General features: G+C 45.2%; 1 protein-coding gene across 2 annotated transcripts; it reads left to right on the top strand.

Annotated features, from left to right (window-relative positions):
* Positions 1-10,260: 10,260 nt before the first annotated feature.
* SRSF6 (serine and arginine rich splicing factor 6) lies at positions 10,261-16,113 on the top strand. Of its 2 annotated transcripts, XM_004746416.3 has the most exons (6): positions 10,269-10,526; positions 10,751-10,899; positions 12,233-12,357; positions 12,503-12,711; positions 12,990-13,073; positions 13,170-16,113. In XM_004746416.3, the coding sequence occupies exons 1-6, from the start codon at positions 10,420-10,422 to the stop codon at positions 13,528-13,530; spliced, it is 1,035 nt and encodes a 344-aa protein (XP_004746473.1). In that variant the 5' UTR covers positions 10,269-10,419; the 3' UTR covers positions 13,531-16,113. The 2 variants fall into 2 exon arrangements, with proteins under 2 accessions (XP_044938136.1, XP_004746473.1); XM_045082201.1 differs by lacking the exons at positions 12,990-13,073; positions 13,170-16,113 and adding an exon at positions 11,619-11,886 and having other exon boundaries at positions 10,261-10,526; positions 12,503-12,555.
* Positions 16,114-17,067: the final 954 nt, after the last annotated feature.

Genomic DNA, 17,067 nt, shown 5'->3' with positions numbered 1-17,067 from the left:
ACTGCCTGCCTCTCTGCCTGCTTGTGATCTCTCTCTGTGTCAAATAAATAAATAAATCTTTTAAAAACCCTGAATTTATATATGTGTGTGTATATATATTCAGATTCAGAAGGCTTAGGTGAGCCCAGGAGACTTCATTATTTTTTAAAGATTTTTATCTATTTATTTATATGAGAGAGCAAGCACAAGCAGGGTGAGTGGAAGGCAGAGGAAGAGGAAGAAGCAGACTCTCTGCCGAGCAAGAAGCCTGATCTGGGGCTCAATCCCAGGACCCTGGGATCATGACTTGAGCCAAAGACGGACACTGAACCAACTGGGCCACCCAGGTACCCCTCATTAATTTATATTTAATTACCAAGCAATACATGAATGCATTCTTTCTCTTATCAAAAGGATACAGAAGGCAAAAGGCAAGATTCCCTCATACCTTGCACTGGCAACACTGCTCAAACTTTATAACGTGCACACAAATCTGCCTGGGAATCTTGTTTAAATGCCCGTTATGATTCAATGCGTCTGGGGTGGAGCCGGAGATTCTGCATGTCTCACAAGCTCCCAGGGGTCACGGACATGGGCGGGGGCTCCACAGACCACACTTGGAGTAGGAGAATTTCTCAAAGCATGGTGCCCTGACCATCTGCGTCACAGTCCCACTGGAGGACATGGAACAGGCGCATTCCGAGGCCCCGCCCTGCACCCAGTGACTCCACCCTGAAAGGCTGGAGTCTGATATATTCTTATTTAAATGGAGCTCACTCACCAATGTCTGAGGACCACTCCTTTGGGTCTGTAATTTCTGGAAGGGCTGACTGGGTCTGTCTTGTTCCTGGTTATGCCCCCAATGCCTAGCACGGTGCCTGGGCCATGCAAAGTGCTTTTGAAAAAGACTTGTTTTCTCTCCCTCTGCTAGGGCGTGGGTTCTGTATCCGGGGCACACCCTCGGGTGCTCTCCGGAATGTTGCAGTTCCCCAGGACTCTCCTGTCCTATGACATCAAAGAACCACCACTGGATGCCGCATTTGCCCCCAGAATAAGGGCTGTAGTGAGAAGCAAGAGCATGTGCAAAGCACTCAGGACTATGTTTCAGCCTGAACTTGTCAAATAATAGCATGGAGAACTGATGATGGGCAAAACGTCTGCAAGCCGCAGCCCAGGGTCTGGCAGAAGAATGGAAACCTACATGCACCAGCTCAGGGACCATCTGGGAGGACAGCCCAGCACTGCCTCCTGTGGGACTTTGACAGTGGGGGAGACCATGGTATCCCGAAAGTAGGCTGTGGGTTCTGCAGTTAATGTCTTCAGAGTTTCCTCATGGCCTCATGCTCCTCACCTGACACATAGTCTACTAGGATTTCCTCATCTCAGCTCTGTCTCCCGGCTGCCCCAGGAACAGAGACTCCCTGCCAATAAGCACTGTTTTTCCATTCTGCTGTCATGCCTTCTTCCATTCTCAAGACAAACACTGTTTGCTACAAATGGGCTAGTCCGACCCCAGTTTGGTTCCATGCAGCAGAAGGGGTAGGGCTGAGTGAGGAATTAGACACCAACTACCAACATCTCTGCCAACAGCTCTTAACAACCTGCCTGGAGAACAATAATGGCCACTGCTGCAGCATTGGACAAGTGCAGGCAAGTCAGGGGGCCACACCTGAAGAGGGCCGCAAAGGAGTCGGAGTCCAGACTGGTCAGCAGCCAGGGTGACAAACAAACTTGGAAGCCGGCCCCAGGAGAGACTGGGGGACTGTGGGCATTCAGCCAGAAGGGAGGACTTGAACAGAGGGTCTGAGGGCTGCCCCCAAACACCTAGAAGACCAAGGTGTGGGAAACAGATGTGGTTATTTGAATAGCCTCAGGGACATAACCAGGACCAGTGGCTAGACAATTCAAGAATTTACTCAAAATGAGAGATGTCTAAGAAGGGACTCAGCTGTCTGGTTAGGCAGTGAACGCTCCACCACGGGAGATATTCAAGTAAGAGCCAGAAAACCTATGGGTGAATAAGGTCTTGACAATGAGAAGATTTAGATTCAGGAACCTTCAAAGACCTCCCTCACCCTGAGCTTCATTGAGACCAGGATGCGGCATCTAGTGAATTCATCTACCGCTGTAATCATACCAGTGGCCACCAGATGGCCACAGAGCCCCATCTCCCCAGTCAAGCGGCAATTCGTTTACAGAAACTAATTGGAAAACAAAAACCAAAATAGTTCTGATTCAGACAAAATGACATTCATGGGCAAAGATTATGAATCAAATCCTCAGGAGCTTTAGTCCCCAGCACAATCCACAGGGTTCCAGGTCAAGTAAATCATAAAAATTTTTGAGATAATCCTTTCTCGAAAAAAAATTTTCCGTTGGGGCACCTGGGTGGCTCAGTGGGTTAGGACTCTGCCTTTGGCTCAGGTCATGATCTCAGGGTGTTGGGATCGAGCCCCACATCGGGCTCTCTGCTCAACAGGGAGCCTGCTTCCCCCTCTCTCTCTACCTGCCTCTCTGCCTACTTGTAATCTCTGTCTGTCAAATAAAATCTTAAAAAATATTTTTTTCCATTGAAGTACAACATACATATAGCAAGGTACACGAATCATAAGCGTATAGCTCAGTGAGTTCTTGCAAACGGGGCCCACCTGTGTAACAAGAAACAAAATATGACCAGAATTCCAGAAGCCCCCAACCTCGTCACCACCCCCCCGTCCTGACCTCTAATGCCACAGACTAGTTTGGCTGTTTTTCTCCCTGCAGGGAATCAGGTGGTATGGATTCCTTTGTGCCCTGCTTAGATGGTTATGCCATGAGGTCCGCTGATTTTGCTGTGTGCTATCAATCAGTCTTCTTGCCATGTAGTAGTGTGTGGTGTGAATAAACCGCAACTGATTTCTCCATTCTCTTGTTATCCGAGAGCTCATATGCAGGCTACTAGTCAAGGGCTACTACGTGTAATGCTGCTGTGAATTTCTAGTGGATTCCTTACGGAGAGCATGTATACAAATTTACTTACAGAAATGCTAGGTTGCAGTGGTAGATGCTAGCTAGCCCTTTGAGCCTTAGTAAACAGTCTAGTGGACATTACCACACAATTTCCAAAGTGACTGCACCAAGTGACATTCCCACAGACAATGTATGAGAACATCTGGGGCTGTCTGGCCACACCAGAATCCTCTGTCTGGATAAGTTTCAGTGAAAGAAACGTGGGATCATGGAGCATCCCTACAGAAGGTCTGAGGGTCCAGGCCGCGTGAGCGAGTGGGCTTGAACCAGAAGGAAGAAGAATCCATCCCACCAGCACGCCCTGATAAGCCCTTCAGCAATGGTATCTGCAGAATGGACAGCCTCACTTCATGAGCTCTGAACAATATTGCTAGAGCGGCGCTACTCTCACCGAGTGCTCGCCGCATGCCTGGCACTCTCCTCGGTGCTGGGGATAGAGAGGAAGCAGACATCATCCCTGTGCAAATGAAGCTCATGTTCTAGTGTCAGTGGGCATGGACAGTAAATCAATGTATGTCAAGTGGTGAAAGTTCTGTAAAGAAAAAACGGAACAGTGGGTGCCTGGGTGGCTCAGTGGGTTAAAGAAAAAACGGAACAGGGTAAGAAGATGTAGAGTGCAGAGAGAAGTGCTATTTGAAACTGTGGGCTAGGGGGTGCCTGGGTGGCTCAGGCAAGTTAAAGCTTCTGCCTTCGGCTCAGGTCATGATCTCAGGGTCCTGGGATTGAGCCCCACATCGGGCTCTCTGCTCAGCGGGGAGCCTGCTTCCTCCTCTCTCTGCCTGCCTCTCTGCCTGCTTGTGATCTCTGTCAAATAAATAAAATCTTATTAAAAAAAAAAAAAAAGAAAATGTGGGCTATGATGAGCTGTCACCTCACACCTGTCACTATTTATGTATCTGACTGTTGTCTGAGAGACCAGAGGCAACAAGCATTGGCGAGGCCAAAAGGGGACCCTGTGCACTGTTGCTGGGAATGCAAATTTGTGCGGCGCTGTGGAAAACACTGCGGGGGTTTCTCAAAAAATTAAACATAGAACTACCATGTGATCCTGCAATCCCACTTCTGGGAGTATACTCAAAGGAAATGGAAAGCATTATTTCAAAAAGAGATCAGCACTCCCACAGTTGTTTGAGCATTATTCACAATAGCCAAGGTATGGAAATAACTGAAGTGTCCATTGCCAGAAAAATAAATAAAGAAAACGAATATATACAGAATGTTATTGAAATTCTATATGGAATATTCAGGCATTAAAAAAAAAAATTCCTGCCTTGGGGTGCCTGGATGGCTCAGTGGGTTAAGCCTCTCCCTTTGGCTTGGGTCATGATCTCAGGGTCCTGGGATCAAGCCCCACATCGGGCTCCCTGCTCAGCTAGGAGCCTGCTTCCCCCTCTCTCTGCCTCTGCTCTGCCTACCTGTGATATCTCTCTCTCTCTCTCTCTCTCTGTGTCAAGTAAATAAATACAATCCTTAAAAAAAAAAAAATCCTGGGGCGCCTGGGTGGCTCAGTGGGTTAAGCCGCTGCCTTCAGCTCAGGTCATGATCCCAGCGTCCTGGGATCGAGTCCCGCATCAGGCTCTCTGCTCAGCAGGGAGCCTGCTTCCTCCTCTCTCTCTGCCTGCCTCTCCGTTTACTTGTGATTTCTGTCTGTCAAATAAATAAATAAAATCTTTTTTTTTTTTTTAAGATTTTATTTATTTATTTGACAGAGAGAAATCACAAGTAGATGGAGAGGCAGGCAGAGAGAGAGAGAGAGGGAAGCAGGCTCCCCGCTAAGCAGAGAGCCTGATGCGGGACTCGATCCCAGGACCCTGAGATCATGACCTGAGCCGAAGGCAGCGGCTTAACCCACTGAGCCACCCAGGTGCCCTAAATAAATAAAATCTTTAAAAAAAAAAAAAAATCCTGCCTTTTGTGACAGTATGGATGGATCTTAAAGGCATTGTGTGCTAGGTGAAATGAGTCGGACAGAGAAAGACAAATGCCACATGTTCTCCCTTATATACAGAATCTTAAAAAGCTGAGCTTGTCAAAACAGAGCAGAATGGTGGCTGCCAGAGGCTGGAGAGGGGGTGGGAAAATGGGAAGACATTGGCCAAAGGGTACAAATGCCCAGCTGTAAGATTAGTAAATTCTAGGGGCCTAATGCACAACATGGTGACTAGGATTAACAATTAACAACACTGTATTAACAACTGGGAAAATGTCGGGAATAGACCTCAAGTGTCCTCATCCCACATGCAACAATGGTAATGACGTGAGGGGCTAGAGGTGGTAACCAGCCTGATTGTTGCGACCAACCTGCATTCGCTGAACTGTTGTGTGTTGAATCATCACACATTCTACCATGAGCTTAACCATGTTGTGTGTTAATAACATCTCAATAAATCTGGGGAAAAATAAAATATGAAAGAATTAAAAAAATAATAAGTGGTTAGAGGAATGATAAGGTGACTTTGAATAGAAACCAGAGATGGGGAAAGAAACCATAGGAATAAAGAGCTCCAGAATCAGGGAGCCATTCAATGCAAAGGCCCTGTGGTGCGTGTGTGCTTGGTACATTCAAGGCACAGTGAGAAGCAAGTAGAAGGAAGAGTAAGGAATGCTGGGAGAAAGTTAGTAAGGCCATGATTATGTAGGACCTGCCCTCACTGATGCTCGAAGATAACTATAAACCCAACCCAACACACACATACATACTCAAAGTGTTGGGGCTTGAAGGCTTGGGGCACCCACTGCTATTTATAAAAATGCAATCATGTGTATATTAACACTGGCCTTTCTCACTTAACAACGTACCATGGGCATCTTTTTAAAGTTCATAGCATGAATTGAGGCAGGCAAACTTTTTCTCTGAAGACCCTGCTCGTATATACTTGAGCCTCTGTGGGCAGACAGCATCCGTGGCTGTTGCTCAATCCTGCTCTCGTCCACTCCAGAGCAGATACAGACCACATGTGAGAGGGTGGGTATGGCTGTATTCCAACAGAACTTAACTTACAAAATGGGTGACAGGCCAGGAAACCACCTAAGGTGGTGGCTTCCATACCCTGACATGCAGCTTCCATGTTATATTCCCAATGCCAAGAGTAGTGCCTGGCACATAGTAGGCACACAAAAAATATTTGTTAAATGAATAAATTTAATGTTTTTTTAAGTGGTTACAGAGTATTCCATTGCTAGAATATCATCCTAGGGCCTGAGGTTTTACAAATTAATCCTCTTATCAAGATTTCCAGGAGTAAGGTGGTTGGGTCAAAGCCTCATGAACTTTCAGCTTATCGGTTGGTGGCTCACTGCCTCCTTGAATCCCTTTGTTCTCTTGGCTTCTGTGACACTATGGTTTATTTCCCTACCTCTCTTCCCCGTCTCTTTTCCTACACTGAAGTTTCCAGAGTCTTCCTGGCAGGCAGAATAAGGCCCCCCACCGAAGATGTCTACGTCCTCCTCCCCAGAATGCAAGATGTTACCTTACATGGCCAATGGGACTTTGCAGAAGTGAGCGGCTCAGTTGGTTAAGCAGCTGCCTTCAGCGCAGATCATGATCCCGGGGTCCTGGGATGAGTCCCTCATCAGGTTCCATGCTCAGTGGGGAGCCTGCTTCTCCCTCTGTCTGCTTCTCTCCCGGCTTGTGCTCTCTCTCTCTCTCTCTCAGTGACAAATGGATACACAAAATCTTAGGACAAAAAAAAGAAAAAAAGAAGAAGAGATTAGGTCAAGGATGTTGAGATGGAGAGTGTATCCCAAATTATCCAGGTGGGCCCAATGTAATCATGGGGGTGGGGTGGGAGTAGGGTCTCCTAAAAGGCAGGCAGGAAGCTCAGCATCAGATTTGACAATGGAAGAAGGGGTCAGGGTCAAAGTAACTGGATGCAAGGAGATCTCAACCAAAATTCATGGCTTTGGAGATGGAGGAAGGGGCCACAAGCCAAAGAATCCAGTCTCTAGAAGCTGGAAAATGCAACGGAACATAAAACCCTCCTGGAGCCTCCAGAAGGAATGCAGCCCTGCTGAAACCTGTTTTAACCCAGTGAACCATTTTGGACTCCCGACCTCCCAAACTGTAAGCTAATAAATCTGTGTTGCTTTAAACCATGGAGTTGGTGGTAATTTTTAGAGCCGCCATTCGCTTTATATATAGGAATTAATACAGTTCCCCAGAGTGTAGTTCTGAATTTTCTTCTGCTCTCCATCTAAATGTACTCTTTTGGGGTTTCCATCCAGTTTGTGACTCACAGATTTATATCTCTGGGCCACTGTGTGCATTTTTTTTCCCACTTGACACTAATAGATTTTATTTGTTTATAGGTTCTTAATGCATGTTTTACTGGGCATGGGCTTGGATGCTGTTGGCCCAAACTCATGTACTCAGAAAAGAAAAAAAAAAAAACCTGCACATTCACAGTTAATCATAATTGGATGATTACATTTCCTTATCATATTGCTCGGATGACAGCAGATATTTAAATAGTTTAGTATATCCCATTGCCTTGAGTGATGAAACCTTGTTATCCTGCCACTTCTGGTGAGAATTCTGGTTAATCCTTGAACACTTTGAATGCAGAAGCAGCCCATTCTCAGTGCCATACATGCCCTCACTGTCACAAGCAATACCTCAGGGGGCAATTCTGTGTCTCAGCAGACATTTGTCAACATGTCAAGACACTTTCGTTGACCCCCAACATTGGCAATATTTAATCTAATACTGCATTTGGAAAATACCTTTAATCTCATCCCTTCTGAGGTTCTTTCAATCATGTACTTCCCATCTCTTTCAAACTATGTCCCTGGGGTGCCTGGGTGGCTCAGTGGTTAAAGCCTCTGCCTTTGGCTCAGGTCATGATCTCAGGGTCCCTGGGATCAAGCCCCGCATCAGGCTCCCTGCTCAGGGAGCCTGCTCCCCACCCCCACCCCACCACCTGCCTCTATGCCTACTTGTGATCTTAGTCTGTCAAATAAATAAATTAAATTAAATTTAAAAAAAAAAAACTATGTCCATGACAATTTCCATTACTGAATTCCATTTCTGCAACAACTCCTGCTACATTTGCTTCACTCCAAGTAAACATACTTGAGTTGCCATGGTTCACACCAAATCCACTCAGGATGACAGCTTCTGGGATGCTAATATTTTCAGACATCATAGAGCAAAACCGACCAGAATCCAGCTTACACACACTTCCAATCAGATGGCATTGGGATTGAAAACCACAATGTGGGCTCTAAACTGTTCAATCTGGGAAATTATGGATTCAAAGTTATTAACACACTCTCTCTCAATGACAGATTTCAGCAGTTTTCTCCACAATTTTAGAATTAGCAACAAAGTGATCTTTATTTGCTGCAATTGTAGGTGTCTAAAGAAATGGAACTCCTGTGCTGTACATCTATGATTTCTCCTTTGAGTTGTTCTTTCGAAATATCAACAGAGGTGAGTTAGATCATTAAGACTCCACAGAATGCTGAGGACCCAACACTCCCTTTAATGATGATATTTGAGACTGTGTCTTTGTCTGTAGCTGGTGCGTTAGTAGTTTTTTTTTTTTTTTTTTTGTAAGAGTAGCCATTGTGGGGCACCTGGCTGGCTCAGTCCATAGAGTGTGTGGCTCTTGATCTCAGGGTGATGAGTTTGAGTCCCACGCTGGGTACAGAGATTATTTATTAAAAAAAAAAAAAAGGAGGGGGGTTGCCATTGAGCTCTGGGGAAAGAGAGGTGAGAGGAAGCACAGGATGACACCGCTGCACCTTTCTCTTTAGACAAATGAACTGCAAAAAGAGGCAGCAACACCCCATTTCCTGTACATATCCTTTAGTAAGGATATTACCCCATTACCTTCCCAAAAGGAATGTTCAGTACAACCAACACTGTATCGGTGCTTTTCTTGATTCACCTCTCGCCCATAATGAATTTTAACGAGTTTTTAAATATTGACAATTTGATGAGTGTGAAAATGTCTCATCGTTGAATTCTCTTTTCCCTAATTAATATAGCCCACGAATTTTTAAAGATCTAACTTGTATTGTATTTACCTAACTTTAACCACAGGCTGTTTAGCCTTTACCACTAGATGCCAGTATTAACACTGCTCCCCCTGTCCCTGCAACCAGCTTGCCTCTAGACTTTGCCACAAGTCCTCTGGAGGGCAAAATCACCCTCTTTCAACCCTCTGAAGAATATTGAGGTAGGACCACTCAAAAAGAGCTGGAGTATTCGGAGATACTTGAACAGCAAGTGGTATCTCACGGATACGGTTTCCTCTCTTGGCTTCTGTGACCCTGTGCTCTCCGGGTGTTCCCCGTCTCTCTGCTCCCTCATTCCCAGTCTGTTTTGCTGTAGTCAAGTTTCGAGAGTACACCAGGGCCTTCTGCTCTCCACTGAAACCTACTTCTTCGGGGTTTTCATACAGTTCTCCAGCTTTAAAAAGTATCTTTATAAATGCACTTTAAAAAGTGTATATTTCTGCCACATTTAGAAAAGGTGCCTTCCAACCTGGTGGGGGAAGAGAGGGCGCTGGGACACCCGGGGGCAGCGCACCTCTGCAAGAGGGCTGTCAGGTCTCGCTCGACTTTCTTGGGCCAGGGGCTCCCTTTGCGAGCGCCCACCGCGAGCGTGGAATGACCAGGTACACAGCAATCTACAGGTGACTCCAGCTGCCGGGGCTTCCAGAAAGGCCCACGGAGGGAGAGGGGGGATGTGCCGCGAGGCGGTCAAGGCTGACGATGGCTGGGAGTGAGACCACCAGGGACAGAGACCAGTAGGGCTGGGCGCTCACAACGCGATCCCGACCGGGCCACAGCGACTTTGGAGCTCAAGCCGAGAAAGCGGTGAAATGAGTTAATCATCCGCGCCCCGCGCGCCGGTTCCCCGCCAAGGGGACCGTGAGCGCACCAGCGGCAGAAACAAGCAGCCTCTCTTTCAGGAGCCAATCAGAGACCACGGAGGCCTAGTGTGACAACCTCGAGAACCAATGAAAAGCCGGAATCATCCCGGCCGGCCTCCCGAGCGACTGTCCCGGGAGAGTCACCGAGAGGAAGTTTTGTAGAAAGTACAAATTAGAAAACAAGTCTGTGGCTCGACAACGGGATACTGCGCTTACAGTGCACTGCGTGCAGAAAACAGTGTGAGCGAACAGAACCTCACCTCACAGAAACCTCGCGGACGGGGGACCTGCCAGTCACCCCCTAGCCCAGGGCTCCAGCGCGGGAGGGTACGCGCTGCGCGCTGACGTCACGCGCCGGCCCCGCCCCCCAGCCCGCCCGCCCTTATAGCGTAACCCTGGCGCGCGCGCACCATTGTGTGGCTGGACTCGGCCGCCGCTGCGGTGTGAGGCGCGTGTACAGGCTCTCGCCGTCCCCGCACCCGCACCGCGGCTTTTGACTTGCGGTCCGCTGTTCGATAGCCAGCCTTCGGGGCCCCTGCCCGCCACGGACATGCCGCGCGTCTACATAGGACGCCTTAGCTACAACGTCCGGGAGAAGGACATTCAGCGCTTTTTCAGTGGCTATGGCCGCCTCCTCGAGATAGACCTCAAAAATGGGTGAGTCGGGACTGGGCGCCCGCGTCCTCCCGCAACGCCCCGGGTCTGGCGGCGGCGGGGCTCTGCCGGACGGAAGAGGGCCAAGGCCGCGGCGCCGCGTGGCAGGGCCTCCAAGATGGCGGCGGCGCGGGGGCGCGGGAGCGCGCGCGGGTAGTGGGAGCGCGCGCGTGCGCGTCCTCGGCCTAACGACGCCTGCCGGTTCCCGGCCCTCGCGCCGCCCCCAGGTACGGCTTCGTGGAGTTCGAGGACTCCCGCGACGCCGACGACGCCGTTTACGAGCTGAACGGCAAAGAGCTCTGCGGCGAGCGCGTGATCGTGGAGCACGCTCGGGGTCCGCGCCGCGATCGCGACGGCTACAGCTACGGAAGCCGCAGTGAGTCCCACCCCCGCGCGCTCCGCGTCCTTGGGACCCTGGGGGCGGGGCTTAGGGTGGGCGCAGGCTTAGGGTGGGCGGAGTGGGGCCTCCCAGCCCGGGCAGGCGCGGTGGCAGGGGTCCATTGATTACAGTGTCCCCGGGCTTTGCTGCCTTCGCGCCTGCCCGGGGCAGCCACGGGACGCCGGAGCGCGGGGACTGGGTTGTGGGTTTTGCTTAGCCAGGGTTGGGGTGTTTGGGGAGGGGGCGGGTTAAATTTTCTTATTTTTGGTTATTTGCTAAGTTGGGAGGGGGGTGGTTTGGGCCCCTGTCAGCACTGTCGTGGGCTCTGCCCACGGAGGAAGTGAGGGATGGCTGTATTTGTTATATTCCCCTTGCTTACCTGACAGTGCTTTAGCTAGAAATGGGAATGTGTTAGTGTAGAAGTTTGAGGGCAGGCTGGGTGGCGGTGGGGGGTGGGGGCGGGGTCAGGGGAAGGGTGTTAAGTTTAGATCTTAGATTTAATTAAATTGGCGGGGGCCAAAGAAAATGCTGTTTTGAAGTAATGTGGTATAGTACCACAAAGTAGACTTAAATGAGCTTCATGCTATATTCGAACTAGTTGGGGCATGTTATTGGGAGGAGGTGGGAGGGGTTTGGTTATGTTAAATGTTGATGTTGAAATTGTTGCATGTTGAATTCAAACTTTTTAACAAGTCCTTGATGTTTCAATTTGAAAGTGACCAATGGGGCTGAGGCTGTGTCCACTGAGGCTAAGATGACTGCCTTTCCTGATTGGCCTTGGCTTTTCCATACATTGTGTGACCCTTGCCCTATGACCCTTTGGCTGACCTTACCGGAAGCCATGACGACAGCAGCCTTTTGCCATTAGACGCAGGGTGATGGTGAGGATTCCAAGGGTTAGACAAAACTGGTTAATCTGAACTAGGTGACTGTTACCTTGCGTGTTTTGTGGCCAAACCACCACCAAAAACCTCACACTGTGATGTAAGTACTTAGTGTAACTAGTAAACATTTTTGTAAAATGTAGAAATGCATGTAATCAGTTAAGTTTTATATTTTACAATGTTCTGTAAAATAAAACTTAGCGAGGTAAATTGAATAAAGGAGCAGTCACTCTCTAACAGATTGTAGGAGAAGTTTAGTTGGATTTAGTCTATTTGACTTGCCCTTAATTTAATTTATGGCAAATCACAACTGTATCGAAGGTTTAGCAATATAATAGCAAAGTCCTACTCCAGTAAATAAAAGTTGATATGTTTGTACTAACTTTCAAGAAAACATGCATCCCTATCATTACAAAGCATCTAATTATTCTCTTCATGTGATAAAGGTGGTGGAGGTGGATACAGCAGTCGGAGAACCTCTGGCAGAGACAAATACGGACCACCTGTTCGTACAGAATTCAGGCTTATTGTAGAAAACCTTTCTAGTCGTTGCAGTTGGCAAGATTTAAAGGTATGTGTTATAATTTGAGATAAAAATAATATGACTAATGTTGAAAAGGTAGGCTTTTCTTTCATTTTACTTCTGAGAATTGAGTACGGTATGTAGATCTTTTTCTTTACGTTTCTAGGTTTGACCAGTCTTGTTGCTTTCTTAGGATTTCATGAGACAAGCAGGTGAAGTAACCTATGCGGATGCTCACAAAGAACGCACAAATGAAGGCGTGATTGAGTTCCGTTCCTACTCTGACATGAAGCGTGCTCTGGATAAACTGGATGGTACAGAAATAAATGGCAGGAATATTAGGCTCATTGAGGATAAACCACGAACGAGCCATAGGCGATCTTACTCTGGAAGCAGATCAAGGTAATTTGTTGAAAGAGGGGAAAGGAGAGGAAACAATACTTGCCAAGAGTAGAGGAAAATCAAATGGCAGTACTTGAATTGGAACTTAATTGAAACAAGTTCAGTATTTGGTGTCCTTTTTATTGTGCATTATTGGGTTCTTTTCCAGGGTGCTTTCAGGTGGATTTAATTTGTAGTAAACGATTACGTTTTGTTTGCGTATTATTTTTTGTAAATGACCCAAAAGTTCGTTTTGAGATGTATTGAGATTAAGATTTGTATTGTGTTTCTGGTTATAGGTCACGGTCTAGAAGAAGGTCACGAAGTAGGAGTCGCAGGAGCAGCCGCAGTAGATCTCGAAGTATCTCAAAAAGCCGCTCCCGGTAAATAATAAGCTGTTTAGTTTTTTTTCTGATTGTTACTGTGCTTGTGTGTTCTGGCAAGGTACTGAAAAAAAAAAATCGACTCTTCTTGTCCAGATCCAGGTCTCGGAGCAAAGGTCGATCACGTTCTCGATCAAAAGGCAGGAAATCTAGATCAAAAAGCAAATCAAAGCCCAAGTCTGATCGGGGCTCCCGTTCGCGCTCTCGAAGCAGATCTAAGGAGTATGAGAAATCTCGAAGCAGGTCTCGTTCTCGATCTCGTTCCCCCAAAGAAAATGGAAAAGGTGATATAAAGTCAAAATCTAGATCAAGAAGCCAGTCTCGTTCCAATTCACCCCTACCTGCCCCACCCTCAAAGGCACGATCCGTGTCCCCTCCACCAAAAAGAGCCTCAAGATCCCGCTCTAGATCTCATTCAAAGTCAAGATCACGGTCCAGATCGAGTTCCAGAGATTAACCTAGAACTCTATATTCTTTGCACACTATTATGGAACACTTTCCTACTTGCTTAGGCAGTTACTCTTCCATGTTTGTACTTGGCCTCTTCTGCAAGAGGAATCTCCTGAAAATGGGGCACACAGAAATTTAATTTGTGGCCAAATTTGATGAAAAAAAAAATGAGGTTCTAAAGAAATGGTGGCATGAAGTCAAAGACGCTCTCCCTTCTTTGTAGAATTAAGATAACTTTGATTTTATAGCTTTTGAGCTAAAATAACTTTTGTAAAGATTAAGCTCATTTAGATTTTTTTTTAAGTATTTCAGCAGGATCTGCTGCAGGGATTTTGTTGTTTTGTTTGCTTTTAAATTAACCGTTTCAAGCTTTGAATACCTAAGGCTTTAGAGGGAGATCCCGATTTTCAATTATGTTGGCTTTTTATAAAGCTTGAGTTATGTAAGATTTCAATAAAAATTTGCTACCAAGTTGATTGCCTTACTGAATAGGTCACTTAAGTTCCTTTAAATATTGATAATTTGTTCTTTGTGAAACAGTGTAAATTCTACATAAGTGTAAAAGAAGGCAAGTCTCAGACCAGCAATAAATTATTCCATTTGGATAACATTTGTGCTGTTAATCAAATTTGCCAAAGTCTATCTGCCCCTTTGAGTTAAGTTAAAAATAAAAGGTATTTTGTAGTCAGTTACATGATTTTGCCTAAATTAGTAGGTTTTAAATAATGAAACTTTTTAAACTTAAGTTTGCTCAAACTCTTGGAAGAAGTAGTTCTTAACACTTGGGATCCCATTTAGCCTAGTAATTCTATTTTCTGGAAGTGGTCAGTGTAATTAGTGTTTTGTTAGAGTATGGTTCTGTGGTTTTCAATGTTTGTTACATAAAAATGGAAGTAGCCTTTCTTTGATTGGAAATTTAGTATATTCTTGTTCAAAGTAGAAAAGCAAATACTGCATTTTCTGCTGGAAGATCATTACATTTAACAGGCACTTAACAGGTTGCTTGGTAAAATCAGTTGCTTATTAAAGTAAAATTCTACCCAACAGTCAGTCCTCCTTAGAGTTGATGAGGTTATGTAATAATGGGTTAGATCATCCCTGTAACTTTAGGACATAATGGTTGATTTGAAAAGGATTTACATAGATAAACCCTAACCTTTCTGTACTTTATTATGAAGTGTAATATGCTATGGAAGCCAAATTATACTGCAAATTTCTAGGAGGTACTGGGTAACCAGTTCCTGTATTTGTAGACCTAATTAGTTGAAATTGCAGTTTGAGAAATGAATGACCTTAGATCTTTTTGTTCAGGTACTTTTCAATGAAATTAAAGCACTCATTAACCTTGGTTTGGAACTGAGATGTAGGTTATTTGACTCAGCTTTTCTATCTTTCAGGAGCTGTCACTGTAGGTATCAAGGGCTAGGTTGTACTATATAAATAGGGCATGATGGTACGGTGCTCATGGCGCAAGTATGACTAGAAAGCATGATAATCTAGAGTTGGTTTATAGGTTCATATAATCCAGAAGGCATACCTGATAAAATGAGGTACTTTAAAAAAAAAAGGAGTCAAAGATTTTAGGCATCAAAATCAGAGTAGCTGGGAGTACTTGGTAATGAGTAAAAAGACTTGTTATTGAGAAATTTCTGGGCTTCCTGTTACAAAATCTTAGAACCTACTCTTAGGAATATAGTGCCCCAAAAGATTGATGCTTCTTCCATAACCTTATTTATGTTCTTACTTCCTAAAATTTAGATATTCATATGAAATGGGTTTTTTTTTCCAGTATAAACTTCAGGATTTCAGAGAAGACACTGGTGTCTGCAGTCGTAGTTCATTATTTTGCCTACTTGAAAGAACAGAAATTACAACTCTTACATGAAGAGGCACATCTCCAGCTGCCTTTCAAAATTTGGTTTAAGAATTGGCTTTGACCAAAGGTCTCTTGTTTTCAGGGAAAAAACAAAAGCTTTTAAAACCACAGCCTTTTAAAAAGGAAGGGGAGGGAATATCAAAATGTGAAATTTGACTTTGTAAAGTCATCCTTCAACTGGGCTTTCTTGTTTTAGTGTAACATCACATGGTAATAGGTTTTGTGTACGTTGTTAGCTGCCCCCAAAGTGGGTAATTGGAAGGTAAATGCCTATACCCATAAGTTTCTGGTACTAGTAAAGACCAACTTAGTGAAAACCTAGTCCTAGTCCATACCTGTGGACCTATACATCATTGGATATGCTGAAGCCCCGGAACACTGACCCACTTAAGAGCAGAGTTAACTGAAATGTTTAGTTCCTTGCTAACTTATAAGTAGAATCTGAGAGTCTACAACATGCCATGTGTACATCTGTGGCTGGATAGAGAATTTAAACAGCAAAAACAGAAATGAGCAACATGAGGATTCCCCTTTCTTTTACCTGATAATGTTGTTTGATACGCCATAGTGCCTTTAAGGCCAGTTTGAGTCCTACCAGTTCCTGTGATTACGTTCCAGTCCTGTGTTGTTACTACCTTCATCTTGGTATCTTCTTTTTCCCACTTTGTTAACCCACTTTATGCTTTATCTCAATAAAATGCTTACTGAGGGAAAGGCTCGTTTTGAATTTATTTGTATTCCCACTTAGTGCCAAACATTTGGCACATGGTTTTTTGAACTAGAGTTGGCCATTGGCAAGCCATTCCTGACTTGAGTAGGAGAAAAGGGCCTTGTTTTCAGTCCCCCAGAGACCTGCGTTTAGAATCAACATAGTGTATGGCTTATCTTGGGGGAAGGTCTTTACCAGTCAATCTTGAATGTTATGGGTGAAATGGTAAGCATAAGTCATGAGTTGTGAAGATAGGTTAATATCTAGGGTGTCTGGCTGGCTTGGTGGAGCATGTGACTCGATCTCAAGGTTGTAGGTTTGAGCCCCATGTTGGGTATAGAGATTGCTTTAAAATCTTTAAAAACAAAGGTTAGGAATGCCTGGGCGACTCAGTTAAAGGGTCTACTTTCCACTCAGCTCGAGATCCCAGAGGCGTGGCATTGAGCCCCATGTAGCGTTCTCTGCTCAACAGTCTGCTTTCTCCCACTGCCTGCCATTCCCCTTGCTTATGTGCTCGCTCGCACTGTCAAATAAAAATCTTTAAAAATAATAAATAAAAATAAAGGTTAGTAAGAGGGAAGTGTTTAGTACCATAATGAGTACTATCTGCTACTGTGAAGAATTAAGCATACAAACCTTTTCTATATTGTCTTGCCTTATTTTCACATGAAATTTACTTGTTACCTTGTAGTGATTGAACATTTTCCATAATAATTATTTCTCAGGAAAACTAGGAAGCTTTTAATCACCTTTTCCAAAGTCCTTAATCTAATTTCCTTCATTTAGGACTTGGAGCACTCTAAACTTTGGCAGTTTACATTTAGGAAACTTCACATTGTTAATTACCTTGTGTTCAGAAAGTGTTTTGTCACTATTCAATTTCAGTCCTGTGGCACTTGAATGATTTTAAGGGTTTTTGTTTTGTTTTGTTTTGTTTTAAGATTTTATTTATTTATTTG

Source organism: Mustela putorius, unplaced genomic scaffold, assembly GCF_011764305.1.
Source record: "Mustela putorius furo isolate JIRA1106 unplaced genomic scaffold, ASM1176430v1.1 tig00000592_pilon_pilon_pilon, whole genome shotgun sequence".
Classification (NCBI taxonomy): Eukaryota; Metazoa; Chordata; class Mammalia; order Carnivora; family Mustelidae; genus Mustela; species Mustela putorius.
The sequence above is the reverse complement of the archived record's forward strand: the minus strand, read 5'-3'. Positions and strand labels throughout refer to the sequence as shown.

What these genes read in the sequence shown, in the direction of transcription:
- SRSF6 (XM_004746416.3), top strand. Translation starts at nt 10,420, where the DNA reads ATGCCGCGCGTCTACATAGGACGCCTTAGCTACAACGTCCGGGAGAAG. An exon ending in GAGATAGACCTCAAAAATGG is followed by an intron (nt 10,527 to 10,750) that starts GTGAGTCGGGAC and finishes CGCCGCCCCCAG; the next exon opens with GTACGGCTTCGTGGAGTTCG. An exon ending in ATCTCAAAAAGCCGCTCCCG is followed by an intron (nt 13,074 to 13,169) that starts GTAAATAATAAG and finishes CTTCTTGTCCAG; the next exon opens with ATCCAGGTCTCGGAGCAAAG.